Genomic DNA, 14,022 nt, shown 5'->3' with positions numbered 1-14,022 from the left:
TTTATCAACCTTAACAAGAATGTCTTATTATTGAAGAGGACATATAATGCTCATTTTCAGGTTCATATTTGCATATTGTGCCTCAACTGTGGCAAATGTACATGCTTTATGTTCCTAAAGCTCTTTATTTTTCTCATACTGCCTGTGCTGCAGCACCTCTTTTCACCCTCTGTCTGAAACCAGAGCCCAGTCTGCTCTGATTGGTTAGCTGGCAGGCTCTGTTGGGATTGGTCAACTGCTTAGAGATGTCCATCTCTTTAGCATAACACGTACAATGTGTTGAACTACTAGCCAATAGAAGAGCTATAGTTTAACGTAGTGTGTCACTATGTTACTGAAGTAAACAAAGGAGTCCAATCGAGTTGTATCAGGCAGGGGGCTTGGGATTTTAGCCTTTTAGCCAATGCAGACCATTTACATGCACACATACTATAACACACTACAGGAAAGGGAAAAACCCCAAAAGCATAATAAACATTAAACATATGTGTTTGATTCTAGAGGGCAATTAAAAACGTTGCTATTGGTATGTTTGCCTTTAGGGAATGACTTCATCCCAATGTCCTCCTAAGAGGCAAATTGTGTGTGTGTGTGTGTGTGTGTGTGTGTGTGTGTGTGTGTGTGTGTGTGTGTGTGTGTGTGTGTGTGTGTGTGTGTGTGTGTGTGATCAGCATTAACTAAGGATGTCTGAGCCACCGACCACCTAATCCCTGCTTGATTACCTGCCTCAAGTAGCCCACTCTTCACAGGGACGAGTGCAGAGCATGTACAGTGTGTGTGTGTGTGTGTGTGTGTGTGTGTGTGTGTGTGTGTGTGTGTGTGTGTGTGTGTGTGTGTGTGTGTGTGTGTGTGTGTGTGTGTGTGTGTGTGTGTGTGTGTGTGTTTCTATGTCCTCAATCTTACAACCACTTTCTTTTGAAAAGGGCCAGTGGAGCTGAGGGCAGCTTCAGTGGATTTGGGGAACAGATGAAATGAGGGACGTGATCATTGAGCAGGATATATTAGTACCTTCTGCCCTGGGTTTTGATGCAATACCCAGTTTCCTATTTGGATGTGTTCTCTTAACAAATCCATTGTTTTATGTTGGCTGCCAAGGTAGGCCATATTTTTCTCGTAAGCCAATAGACAGGGCTTTTTTGAAGAAAATACAAATATTTACCTGAAAATGGACATTATATGTTCCCTGTAAACTCTTAAATAAAAATATTGCTGAAAGCTACATATAAATGCATTTGATAAGGGCTAAGATTCACACTTGATTAAATGCACTCAAATGAAAACCAAAAACACTAGACATCGATATTACTTTTTCAATTGAAGTCATATTCTTTTATGGAAATTAAAGTAAAAAGATGAGAAAAGAATGAAAAACATGACACTACACTTCTACGTATGTTGATGTGGATTGCTAAAACAATGCCAGGATTCCATTTTTGGTAGTTCAATAAAACCAGGATCAGATTACAAAACATCATCCTGGAAAATGTCCCAGTCGGACAGACATGGTCCCTGAGGTGAGAAATTACTTTGCATGACGGCTGTGAATGCAAGCAAACACTGTAAGCAACTGGAAATACATAATTTTCCTAGTTATATTGTTAAAAAAGGTAAGATCTTGCAAATTGAATTAATATTGCTGCAAAGATTCTCAGGCAAGGTAGGTAGTAGGTAGTCAACCTGCAAGAATTTGGATTAAGTTTGCAGTGATTTTACTTCTATCCTCTATATCAATGTTGGTGTTGTATAAAGATGTGTTTCTTATGTGTAACCAATGTCTTTCTCAAATTCCCCCTAGAGCTCTTTGTTGATGACACCATCCTGCTTTAGCATAGAGAGCAGGGTATCACAGAGCTGATGAAACATCACCAGGAGAGGAAACACTCCAACCGACAGGGTACAGGACGACCCCTGCATCTTATAATCCTTATTTATGCATGGGGCTTGACTAAGCACTTGACCTGCTCCATATTCATATACACTTCAACATATTCACACACCTTCCCAGGAACAGTCCTTGTATGTGGAAGCTCTAGCAGCTCCCCTAGATTGATGACACAACTGTCCACGCTTTCAGAAGAATCCTATTTTATTTGGTTAACCCTGTAAATTAATTTTGGCTTAACTGGTCATGTTAAACAAACAATCATTTCCCAGTCCTGACCTGTTTTTGTCCCTAATCCACACTCCAGATATTGAAAAAGCAACCAAAAGCAATACATATGGTTGACATTATAGATACCACAATGAGGTGCTTTAAATGTTGTAAAAAGGGAAAATACAATTTTCATAATCTTAAATAATATCAACTATTACATAACTGTTTATTGTTTATTTTGCCAAGGTAGAACTAGACTCTTAAGAAATGTTCCATACACAAGAGGAATACTTTTACATTTTAATTAACACGTTTATTTTGCTCACTAGATTTTAACATCCGTACCACTTTCATATCTGTACGATAAAGCTACAACCAACAGCTGGTTAGCTTAGCATATAGGGTGGAAATAAATGTAAACAGCTAGCCTGGCACCGTCCAAATGTATTCCTAACTGGACCTCTAAAGCTTATTAATTAACATACTTTATGTTATATTTGTTGTATTTAATATGTATTTGATGTTATATTTGTCAAATCCAAATGGACCGTGAATTGGGGTTCGTTCGGGACCAATTTTCTTTACAAATATGCTAACATTTTACATGAAACATGTATTTTAGATTGTAAGGCATTTTTTTCCTTCATTCAAATATCCAAGATGGAGGCAGTTCAATTTATAAAACCTAGATAGATTTTTTTCTGATGTCACACATATTATAACATGTGTAGCCTATATGTCAACCCGCCCATCACTTTACTTCATTGATATCTCATGTCATAGACAAATCATATAGCTGGTTAGCTTAGCACAAATACTGGAAATAAGTGTAAACAGCTAGCCAGGCTCCGTCCAAAAGTGTTCTTAACTGGACCTCTAAAGCTTACTAATTAACAAATGATACGTTTTATTTGTTGTAATTTATATGTATATGATGTAATATTTGTCAAATCAAAACAACACGTGAATCTGGATTATGTGCTGACAATTATTTTTGCCAAATATGGTAACAACATTTGTACAGATACATCTCTTGTTGTCTTTGGCTACCTCGACATTTACCTTTTTTCTATAATTTTTCTCTTCTGAAATATTATCCAAGATGGAGGCAGTTGATTTTATAAACCTAGATTTCCATTTGTTTATAATGATAATTGTAGCCTATCTGTCAAACCGCCCATCAGAGCTCAGCAGTAATGGCAAAGGCAAAAGACAGGGGGTGAAATGGTTAATAGGGAATAATCCATCATTCACTTAAAGTGGTTGCCAGGTCTGTTATTAAAGGGACGAGTGGACTGGCAGGTTGCAGACAGCTCCATTTACTGCCTGAGCTAACAGTGGTCAGAACATATTACGAGACACAAAACAGGAAAGCAACGGCAGAAAGCAAAAAGAAAAACACAAAATAAATACAAACAAAGGAAAAAGATACTAAAGTCTATATTTGGCTTTACCTTTGACACCACCAGGGTTGTCATAAAAGAGGCCACTCATTAGACATCCATTGATTGCATGCGTACATTCCCCTTCCTTCAGTAACCAGCAACTAATTGTGGTGGGAAAGACATATCACAGTATGAAGCCGGACCCTCTTGGGGAGCAGCCGGTGTCATTTATAATTAAGTGGCAATGACTTGAAATGAAAATAAATAAGTTATATACACAGGGTATATGCAGGAATCCTGAAGTCAAATGTAATTCCTTTTAAGACCTTTTTTAAGACCCTTTCCATACATTTTAAGACCTCATCGCCACTTTGAGTTTTAACCGGTTACATTGGCGACACACTTTACCTCACATTTACTATATACAGTATTGATTGTCCTTCCTCCTTATCTTCCAACCATTTGGACGCAGACTTGCATTTCCCCATAACGATGTTGTTTAACAACCGGCGTAAACGGACCTTCGCGCGCTATCAAGCAGTGAGCGTGCGATGTCCTGTTCAGATGACGTCAAATCCAACGGGATGCCATAAATAAACTACACAGAATCACACTACACACCTACGCAATGATTACATTCAGGCAGACTGTAGAATACAACCTCTTTGGACAATTTATATACTTATTGAAAACAAGCTACAAAATGTAATACCTTGGAAAATGCCATTTAATACTTTGTAATACTTTTTAATAGCCTTAATTTTCGCTAAATTGATTTATCAACTTTTAATACTTTTTAAGACCCCGCGGACACCCTGTATACAGTTGTACATCGACATACGCAGCATGGCCAGGCAAGATGACATTTACTAGGCTGTCTACAGTAATGAATACTCTATTAAGGGAGGGGGTGGAGGGGACTGGAGAGAGAGCGGAGGAGAGTCTTTGGTGTGTGAAGGAGGCTCAGGAGATATTGAACTGAGAACAAAATTATTTTGGTCTCAGTGCAAACAGACAGGGGTTTTTTTTTTTTTACGGCTGCATTTCTTTCAGCATCAACATGGTTTTTACACCTGCATTTATTGCTATTTCTCTATCTACTGTATAGGGGGTCAAACCCATTACAAAATATTCACTAACTCTGCAGCCCGATACTCAGTTTCATAGCCTCCAAAGACCACTGTTTTGGTTTTACATGGCCTTTATTGTAGTCTGACTGCTCCTATTAACACTGTTTTGAGCAGCAGCAGACAAATAAACTCTGATAAGAACTTGGCCACCACTAAGCCTGAGACAGACAAAGGTAGTTAAAACAGCTGGTAAGAGAAGAATGTCAGGCAACTAAAGAGCCAGATATATTTTCTTAAGAGTGGGTGGAGAGCAAAACTTAACTCTAAATAATTGTTAGTGTCCTTAAGAATGTATTTTTTGCTAAGATGTTGTTAAGGGTCTGGTAACTGTTGGAAAATATGGTATTTTTTATTTTAGGCAGAACACAATAATGTTTGTATACAATAGCTGTATTTTAAAAAGAATCTAAGGTGGTTTTGGTCTGCAATAAGCAGCAGATGGAGTACAGGTCAGACAGCACAGCAGTTTAGGCTGTGCAAAGACAGAACAGCCTCATTACACCAACACCATGATCTAATCATTTTCAGGGATTCATCTGTGATGTTCATAAGGCTGCAGTGGACCATCACAGCATGATAACTACTACTTATGAGCAATGCATCAGTCATGAACACAACATGTATTTACACCAGTCTTACAGTAGCTAAAAGAAAAAACGTACCATTACATATTGTTAAGCTCAACCAAAGCATTTCTTAAGGACCTTTTGTGTTTCTAATTCACATTTCCTTTTTTTTCTTTTTCAATGCAGCTTGAGGTTCAAACTATTTTCTGATTAATAGCTCACTTCACAAACCTCTGATTCAGAGGGCTGCAACTATGGGAAGTGGTATCATGACCCAAAAGTCAAAATCAGTTGTTATCCCTATGTTCATAACTTAAAGGGGACCTATCATGCAAAATGCACTTTTGTGCGTCTTTTATACATGAATATGTGTCCCCGGTGTGTCAGGGAACTCACCAAGTGTCAGAAAACACAACCCTCTCTCTTTTCCTCCATACCCAAATCTCTAAAAACGGGACTGCAACGGATCTGATACAGACTGATACAGATTTGAAATTTCTCTGACGTCAGGAACGAGGAGCTCCGCCTATATGGCCAACTCTCCACCTATCAGGGGAATGTGGGGTTGGGCCACGGCCGGCCATTGCCACTCGAAAGCGCTGGAGACGCTGTAGTACATATGCCAGGCCTGTAAGTGGCGCTGTAGTCTGCCACAAAAGCAGCGAAGAAGACTTCCCTTGCATGGTTGCCATGGTTGCCCTTCTGTTTATTCTCCGCTGTGGCTTTTGTTCTCCCTCCCCGAGGCAAGCATTTGCGCTGTAATTCAATGCAATCCCTCCCCGTCGAGGCAAGCACTGTAATTCTCTCCGGTTAGTCCACCAGCAGATCAACACCCACCTCTCCGCCTCTTCCAAGGAACGAGGGGACCGTGCGGCAGAGTTTCAGTTAGATTTTTTTTCGCCGGTCAACATGTCCGTTAAAGTTTAAATCTTCCGGACAGAATTAGAAAAGTGCCGGTCAAAGGTCTTCTTTGTTATCTATTGAGCTTTAAAACAAATGAATAACGACTCTATATAATCATATAAGAATAAAACATGGAGGACGGAGATCTCTTTTTCTCCCCCTCTTCTGACAGCCCAGCAGCTGATCTCAAAGCACGCTCCCCTCTCCTGCAGGGGGGCGTGGTCAGCTGCAGCTCACTTGCATTAAAGCTACGTCACAGAATCAGCCCCCTGCAAAAACAGGGCTGGAAAGAGCAAATAGAGGGAAATGAGGCATGGCTAAAATGCATGATCTGTTTGGTATTTAAAAAAAAGAAACGTATAAATATACCTTATATAGGTATGGCCCTACAATATATTATTCAAATATAGCATGATAGGTCCACTTTAAACCAGAGGCAAAAGGAGTATTCAATTAAATAAGTTGTTAGCATTGCTGTGAAATTATTACTTTTCACACTACTTCTACTTCAGCCCCCATGTTTGGACCATTAAAGTTCCATTTTGACCTATTCTACACACCTGTAAAGTTGTGTGACTGTATGTGCTGCTATAGGGATGACAGAATATATCCAGTCAAACCGTCTAAGGACTCTATCATTCATTACCTTTTTGGGTCTTGATTACTGTTCTTCATTGCTAACATCGCTATTTAGGTCCCCAACACATTATATCATATATTTTGTATTTAAAAGGTCTAATGCTTATTTTTTAAAAGCTTGGTTTTAAATGTTTATCCCCCTCTACCATAAAACAACAATGTTATTTACCCAGGATATTCAAAATTCAAAATAATGACTCTGATTTTAGCACAAGTAGGCCAAATTGCTGTGTCCCAAATCATGTTTGCTCAACTTCTGTAACAGATATAAACAAAGAAATCAAAGAAATACATGTAGCAATAGCAAAGTTTAGCATAAAATGTCCACCCTTACTATTTTTCACAGTAATAGGGTAGACACAGTAACTGGGGATGTTAAAAAAAAAAAATGTTAAACATAATATCCTGAGCTTGACCAAAATATTTTTCTTATACTTTAACAAGCCATCATTCAGATTAAATTAAAAAAAAACATGGAAAATTATGTTTTTTATTTTTGATTAACCTAGCTGAAATGGCACCGAATACTAGGTATAGGCGCTTTCACACCAAGTACTTTTCCCAGGAATAGTTCCCGGAACTTAGTTCCCCGGAAATCTTTAGTTCCGGAACTATCTAGTAGATCGCGTTCACACCGGAATAAGTCCCTGAGGGAGGATTACGCAAATGAAGCCGCTGACGTCACTTCTTCTTCTTCTGCTTTGGGTTTACTGGCAGGCCGCAAACAACTTCACGGCGTATACTGCCACCCGAAGTCCCCGGCCGGAAGTCCCCAGAGTTGGGGACTGGCTTCAGTAGAAGCTGCTGGAGCCTTCCGAGTAAATCGCCAGAAGCGCCGACATCTCCTCATCACTCCACCGCTAACATGTTTTATTTTGTGTTGCCATAAGTTAGTCTCTCTCTGTTGATGCGCTGGGCTAATGCTAATGCTAATAATGCTAATGCGAGCAAATAAAATGGGGCTTCACAAAACTTTTCAGAGTTTTACGGGGCGTGGTTTGCAATTCGCTCAGCCAATCAGAAATTGGAACCTTTTTCTCCCCAGGAAAGTCCCTGCTCTCTAGCAGGGACTGAAAAGGGGTGAAAAGGTTCCCGAAAAAATGCAGCAGCTCGACTGGTTTCCAGCTTTCCTAAGTTCTTCCACACAACACCGCTCCTCCGGATGTTGGATGTAAAATGGATGTTTTCAAGGTCAATTAATAATCGTATTTAATAATCGTGATATCAATATTGACCACAAATAATCGTGATTATGATTTTTGTCATAATCGAGCAGCCCTACACTCTAGCACCTTCACTTCGCCCTGCATCGGCCAATTGGCTCACTACTCCCTCACTGCGAGTGGGACCCAGATACTCCACTTCTTCTGAGTTTGGATCTTTATTGTTTACTACTTTTAGAAAATCCCTTTGGATAAAAGTGTCACCTAAATTAAATGTACACAACAACTACCAGGAACATATTTTGTTGTAGTTCCTGCTACAGTAGGTGTTTCCAGGAACAAATTTCTCCATGATGAAATACACACCGACTCATAAGGTGGAAACAATTCCAGTGTCACCGTAAACATGTCAAATTCTGGCTTTATGTCCATCTAGTCTGAGACTTTTTGATGACAGTGCTGCGTTTGCCGTGTTTTCCATTTGAGATCCTCTGCTTACTTTCCCTCTTTGCTCATCGTGTAGATGTGTAATCCGCAATGGATCAGACTCATTAGTCCATCACTTTTCCCAGAATGCTACACAGCTTCTCTGAATGATCCTAGTTTATCTTCCCAGCCAATAGGCTCCTTTCCTATTCACAATGTTTTCCCCCTGCTAATCAGCTCCCTGCCTACTTTATTGTTTAATCATCTCATTCCCCTCACCTTAGCTTCTCTCAATCTGCACTTCATCCCCTCAGATTAGTTTGTTTGTAAATTCTAGGCATCGGTCGAGCAATCCTTTTTGCTGAGGAAGCTTCCTAATGGAGTGAAAAGATCTGAAAGTACCTAAATTGCAGCCATAATAAGAGCTGATCAAATCCTCTCGATGATAAAGAAAGGTGCTTCTATGATTTCTTTATCATCTCCTTAGCTTAGGATACACTGGACTATCCTTTAGAAAAGGGAAGGAGATAATGCTACCTAACAATTCCTTGCGTCCGCTTCGATTAAAGTGTTGTTCTGCGGGTTCACTAAAACAACTGATCATGACCAACACACTGAGGATTTAAGTTACAGTGCTTCAGAAGCATTTTCCATTTGCTGCAATAACTTGCTAAAATGCTTTAATGTTTCAGACTTTACCTATATCTTAGTAATCCATCCCTGGAAAATTGAGTTTCATGATGGCAGACGCATATCAAAGTCATCTGCCGTCACATCTTAATTACAACTACCCAGTGGAAGTGCACTTTTATTCTCTTTACACCACGGTTCTCTTTTACTAAGTCCTAATGAGTTCTCCTTGATTTCTTGTCTAAACCCGATGACTTTTTTTCATGACTGCCACTTAGGTACTTCCGGGATACTTCTCTCACTGAACATTAAATTAAAGTTGTTCCCTTTTAAAGTTCTTGTTGCCTCCAAGTCTCCTGCATTTATGTCCACCTGCTCCACTTCCAAAAAAGTGTATCGCTTATGTCTAGTGATACAAGACATGCATATAAAGTAGCTGATACTGCCAATCTTTTTTCACTGGGAATATTTCTATGGTAATATTATATGTATGGTAAATATAATTACGTAATGCTTAATCAACACAAACACAATTCAGTTCAACTCCACTCTTTTGGAATGGAAGCCGAAATCTCAAAGTTGTAAGCATTGATCTCAACGAATGTCTGCTCTAAATATCACAGCAATCCATCCAATATTTGAAGGTTGGCCCACATTTTTAGGCCAACAGACTGCTTGACATATGCATCTCAGGATAATGTGCCTTAAATCTTCTAAACTAATATAGTGACACATTTACTGGCCAAAATCTCTCAAGGGGGTTCCAAGAGGGATTCTTTGGCACTGCAGCCAGTCCCCCCAGGCTAATAATCTATTGCTTTTACTATTAGATAATCAGATCATGTATCCCAAACTGGGGCAAAAGAGTGGGACAAAGTCTACTAGTTTTGTCCTCCCTGAGACTGATAATCATGTCACATGACATACTCTGAATACTCTCTATCACCTACTTGTAGTGGTGTTACAGCCCAGAGGGAAAACAAGTTTGTTTTAGGTAAAAAAGAAAAATTGGATTCTGAAAGCCTGTTTACGTTTACAGTAAACTGAGCAATGTTTATGGTAATAAAATTAAAAGGGGCCCTATTGTGCTTTTGGGGGTTTTATCTTTCCTGTAGTGTGTTGCATAGGTTTTTGTTATAGTTCAGGCCAGAGGGAGTTTCTCTCCCCCCCCTGCCTGAATTGCCTCCATTGGACCCCTTTGTTTACTTCCGTAATATATCACTATGTAACCCTCGTGCTTCTACTTGGGAGCGCTCCAACATATTGTATTTGATACGCTAAGGGGCGGGACATCTCTAAGCTGTTGACCAATCACAACTAAGCTGGCCAGCTAACTAATCAGAGCTGACTGGGCACTGGTTTCAGACAGAGGGTGAAAGAGGTGCTGCAGCACTGACAGTATGAGAAAAATAAATAACTTTTGAACATTAAAGCATGGAGACATGTCACAGTAGAGGCACTAAATACTAACCTGAAAATGAGCAGAATAGGGCACCTTTAAGTTAAACTGAATAATTCAAAAGGAGGAACCACAGAACAAATGAATGAAAGGGTATTTCTCCAGTAGATATGACTGTACAGTATCAAAACAATCACTCATGTCCGGATTTATGAACCCTGGGGAGGCCAATCAAATCTCCTGCTTCCGCTTGGAAAATCTGCTCTGAGATTGTAGGCCAGAGGCCAAGGAGAAATCTTCTCCTGTATCTGGAATCTGTCTCCTAAAGACACTGATGGATTTGTCTCCATCTTCTTATTTATGCCAGGATGACATGTTGTCATTTCAGGCTAGCAGGTGGCTCTTTGTCTATGATGATCTATTGATTTTCTTCTCTTCTACTCTGGTTTGACTTTTTTCTCTCCCACTCGTTGCTGTTGTTCTCCCCTCATCAGAGCCTGGAGAGATGATGGTACAAACAGCTGCAGCCCACAAAGAGGTAAAATGGTAGGAAAAAAAGCTTGATGTGTACATAGGATGTTCCACTCATGACTTGCTGCTTAATTTGATGCAGAGGAACTGTTTGAAAAATATTATATTTCCTCTATTACACATATACTGAGGACATCCAAGTACATGACCCTGATAAGATTAAAATGTTGGCTCTGCAAGAACACAGCACTAGGTACAGGTACAGGTCACATATAGAAACACTGATCATCCAGAGAGTGCAACTGCACACTGAACAGCAGGAAGTTTACCTGAACTATTGTGAGACATCAACACCTTAATAAAGAAAAGGCAAAAACGTTTTGTCCCAACTTAAAGAGAGCTGTTCAAGGAGTATGTTGTCAAATTATAATACGATGTTATAATAATCCAGAATAAGGAACTCACATCAGTAGAAAGTCAACTTTGTACGTGACAAGCTGCACATACTAACTGGTTGACCAATCATAACAGAGCCGACCAATCAGAGCAGACTGGGCTCTTGTTTCAGACAGAGGTTGAAAAGAGGTGCTGCCACACAGGCAGTATGAGAAAATGAAAGCATTAGAGACACAAAATACAATTATGAAACCTGAAAATGAGCATAATAGAGCACCTACAGTATAAAGCCATTAGCTCCTTTAGACTTTCCTACTGTAGCTCGAGCCACATATAACTCAGATGGAGACTATTAGTGAGAAATAACACAGCTGTCCCTCTTATTGTAATGTGACACCTCTCAATGTACAAACATCAACAAGTATTCAGTATGATGGATTTGCTCTTACCTGGAGGACCGTGTAGCTTTGCTTTCTTTACTGGAAAAGAGAATGAGAAAGACACAGATTAGTTACAAGATAAAAAGATTTGTTTTGTTTCTCTTGTTTTTTTTCCTCTTGGTTAAATCTATATTAAGATGGTTTTTTCACCTGCACTGCACACATGCTGCCTATTACGCATTACCTTTTTAGCAGCTTTGTGTATCTTCTGTGCACTAAACTTAACTGATGTCAGTTAGAATAGCTGAAATGCGTCATGTGAAATGCTAAAGACATCATTTTAAATTTAAGGTAAAATGACATACACAGTTGCCAATATTGTTAACAGCTCAAAAGTTCTATCTGTATCCCTAACTAAATATAGGAGAATACTATTCAAATAGTAAACAGTTCACTTAAATTGGAAATATTGTAAACATCATTAATAGTATGATGGCATAGTTAACTGTAAACAAAAAAGAAGTACAAATGATATTAAATGATGGAGTGAGGTTTTAATATTTAATATGAATGTAAGGCTTTGTTGTGCTTCTTGGTAAGCCCATCAGATATTGACAGTGGCAAAATATGTAGTGAAAATGTATTCTGTGGGAATTAATATTAAAATTGATATATTAACTATCATTTTTTAATCCGGTGGGTGGATAGATGCATTGCTTGTAATACACATGACAGTGAACCTGAATTATTTCATAATAGTGTTGTTGTTTTGTACCAGCAAAGCTATCAGTGTTTATGGTCAAATAAAACCACTTCATCTCTTGTAGCACATATAGACTTGTACATTTGAATAATATAGTATAGGACCATACCTAACGTCAGGACAGTGTTCAAATCTGGATCAGTTTTTATCAGATCCGTTGCAGGCCCTTTTTTAGAGATTTGGGTATTAGAGAGGGTTGTGTTTTCTGACACTTGGTGAGTTCCCTGGAACACCGGGGACACATATTCATGTATAAAAGACGTACTAAAGTGCATTTTGCATGATAGGTCCCCTTTAAATAAACAGGGTAGTCCTCATTTTATGTTCCAAAAGTGTTCTTTTTTATAGTGACACTTAATCAAATTCCTTCATGTCATGTGAAATGGCAACTCAGTGCTAAACCAACAGAGAATGATGCTAACACCGACTAATAGCGGTATATAGTTTTAGCAGGTGTTTTCCACTCATATTGGTTCTCCTACAGTACATGTAATAAATGATATATAGTTCAAAGATTTATATAAAATCATAGACAGAAATGTTCAGCAAACAAAACTCATACAGGACTTGACGCTAACTAGCACAAAATAGCATGCAAAGTTAGCGATTAAGCTAGACGGTAAGAAAGTAAAACATAGAAGCTAGCCCTAAGCTAGCATTGGTGAAGACAATACCACAGTTAAAAAATAATACATTTCAAACTTACATTCATTTTGTGGATAGAAGCATGTCTCTTAATGAATGACAATGTTGCTCTGTGTCTTTTAACTGTTTAAATAGTTAGCCTACTGCTATTAGTTACTGCCGTTCCCTTTCCATGGCTACTGATTCTTGTTGCTAGCAGGTTAGCTAGAGCAACATAGGCTACAGTAAGCTGGTCATATTTCATGATGGCTGCACTGCACAATGACTGCTGGAACAGAGCCCTCGTTAATTGTATTAGTTCCACCTGTGCGTTTTGTTGTGATTACAAGATTGTGGGACTTTTAACAGGAAAACAAGGGAAAAAAGTATACATATATTAAAACCAATGCACTTTGACATGTATTGGTGCAGATAATTTTGTACTTTATTTTGCGACATATGTTTTATTAATATGTATAATTTATATATATTGTGTGTAGCATATAGTTATAGTATACTTCCTATATTGTGTAGCCACTATAATGCTGCGCAACTTATTTGGACAGCTTCAATGCTGTCCAAGTAATGTCATGTAGGACACTGGCAGTGTATATATTTTTATAGTTTTAAATGTATTATCTAAATGTTCCTTTTTTTTGTTGTTTAAATACTCTTTTAGTACCTCTTCAGACTGTTCTTGTAACATTATGATGTAAAATTGCCCCTGGGAGTTCAAACTTATCTTCAAATAGCGAGAGAGGTTCTTTTGTGCGAAAACTCGGATTGGGTAACATTTGAGTTGCCTGCACACCATAACGAAATGTGAATGTGTTCTTGACAGTGTTACTCCAAAAGTCTATCATTGTATAGTAAGCAAGCAATTTACTTTTTTATATAGCAACAAGTCGTCAAAAGTGCATTACAACAAATAAGAAATATTGTAAAAGGACATAAAAAAAACTGTAGAAAACAAACGAACAATAACCTCAACGATGACCCCCCCCCCCAAAAAAACATTTAAAACATAATAAAAACATGTATAAAAACATTAT

The 14,022-nt window shown here is 38.6% G+C and overlaps 1 protein-coding gene across 1 annotated transcript in view; it reads right to left on the bottom strand.

The window, feature by feature from the left end:
* LOC117472988 (protein unc-13 homolog B-like) overlaps positions 1-14,022 on the bottom strand; it is a 204,683-nt gene that overhangs the window by 169,704 nt on the left and 20,957 nt on the right. Inside the window, 1 exon segment of the mRNA XM_034118456.1 lies at positions 11,653-11,682. Coding sequence (XP_033974347.1) covers positions 11,653-11,682 — 30 coding nt within the window.

Source organism: Trematomus bernacchii, unplaced genomic scaffold (genome assembly GCF_902827165.1).
Source record: "Trematomus bernacchii unplaced genomic scaffold, fTreBer1.1, whole genome shotgun sequence".
Lineage (NCBI taxonomy): Eukaryota > Metazoa > Chordata > Actinopteri > Perciformes > Nototheniidae > Trematomus > Trematomus bernacchii.
The sequence above is the reverse complement of the archived record's forward strand: the minus strand, read 5'-3'. Positions and strand labels throughout refer to the sequence as shown.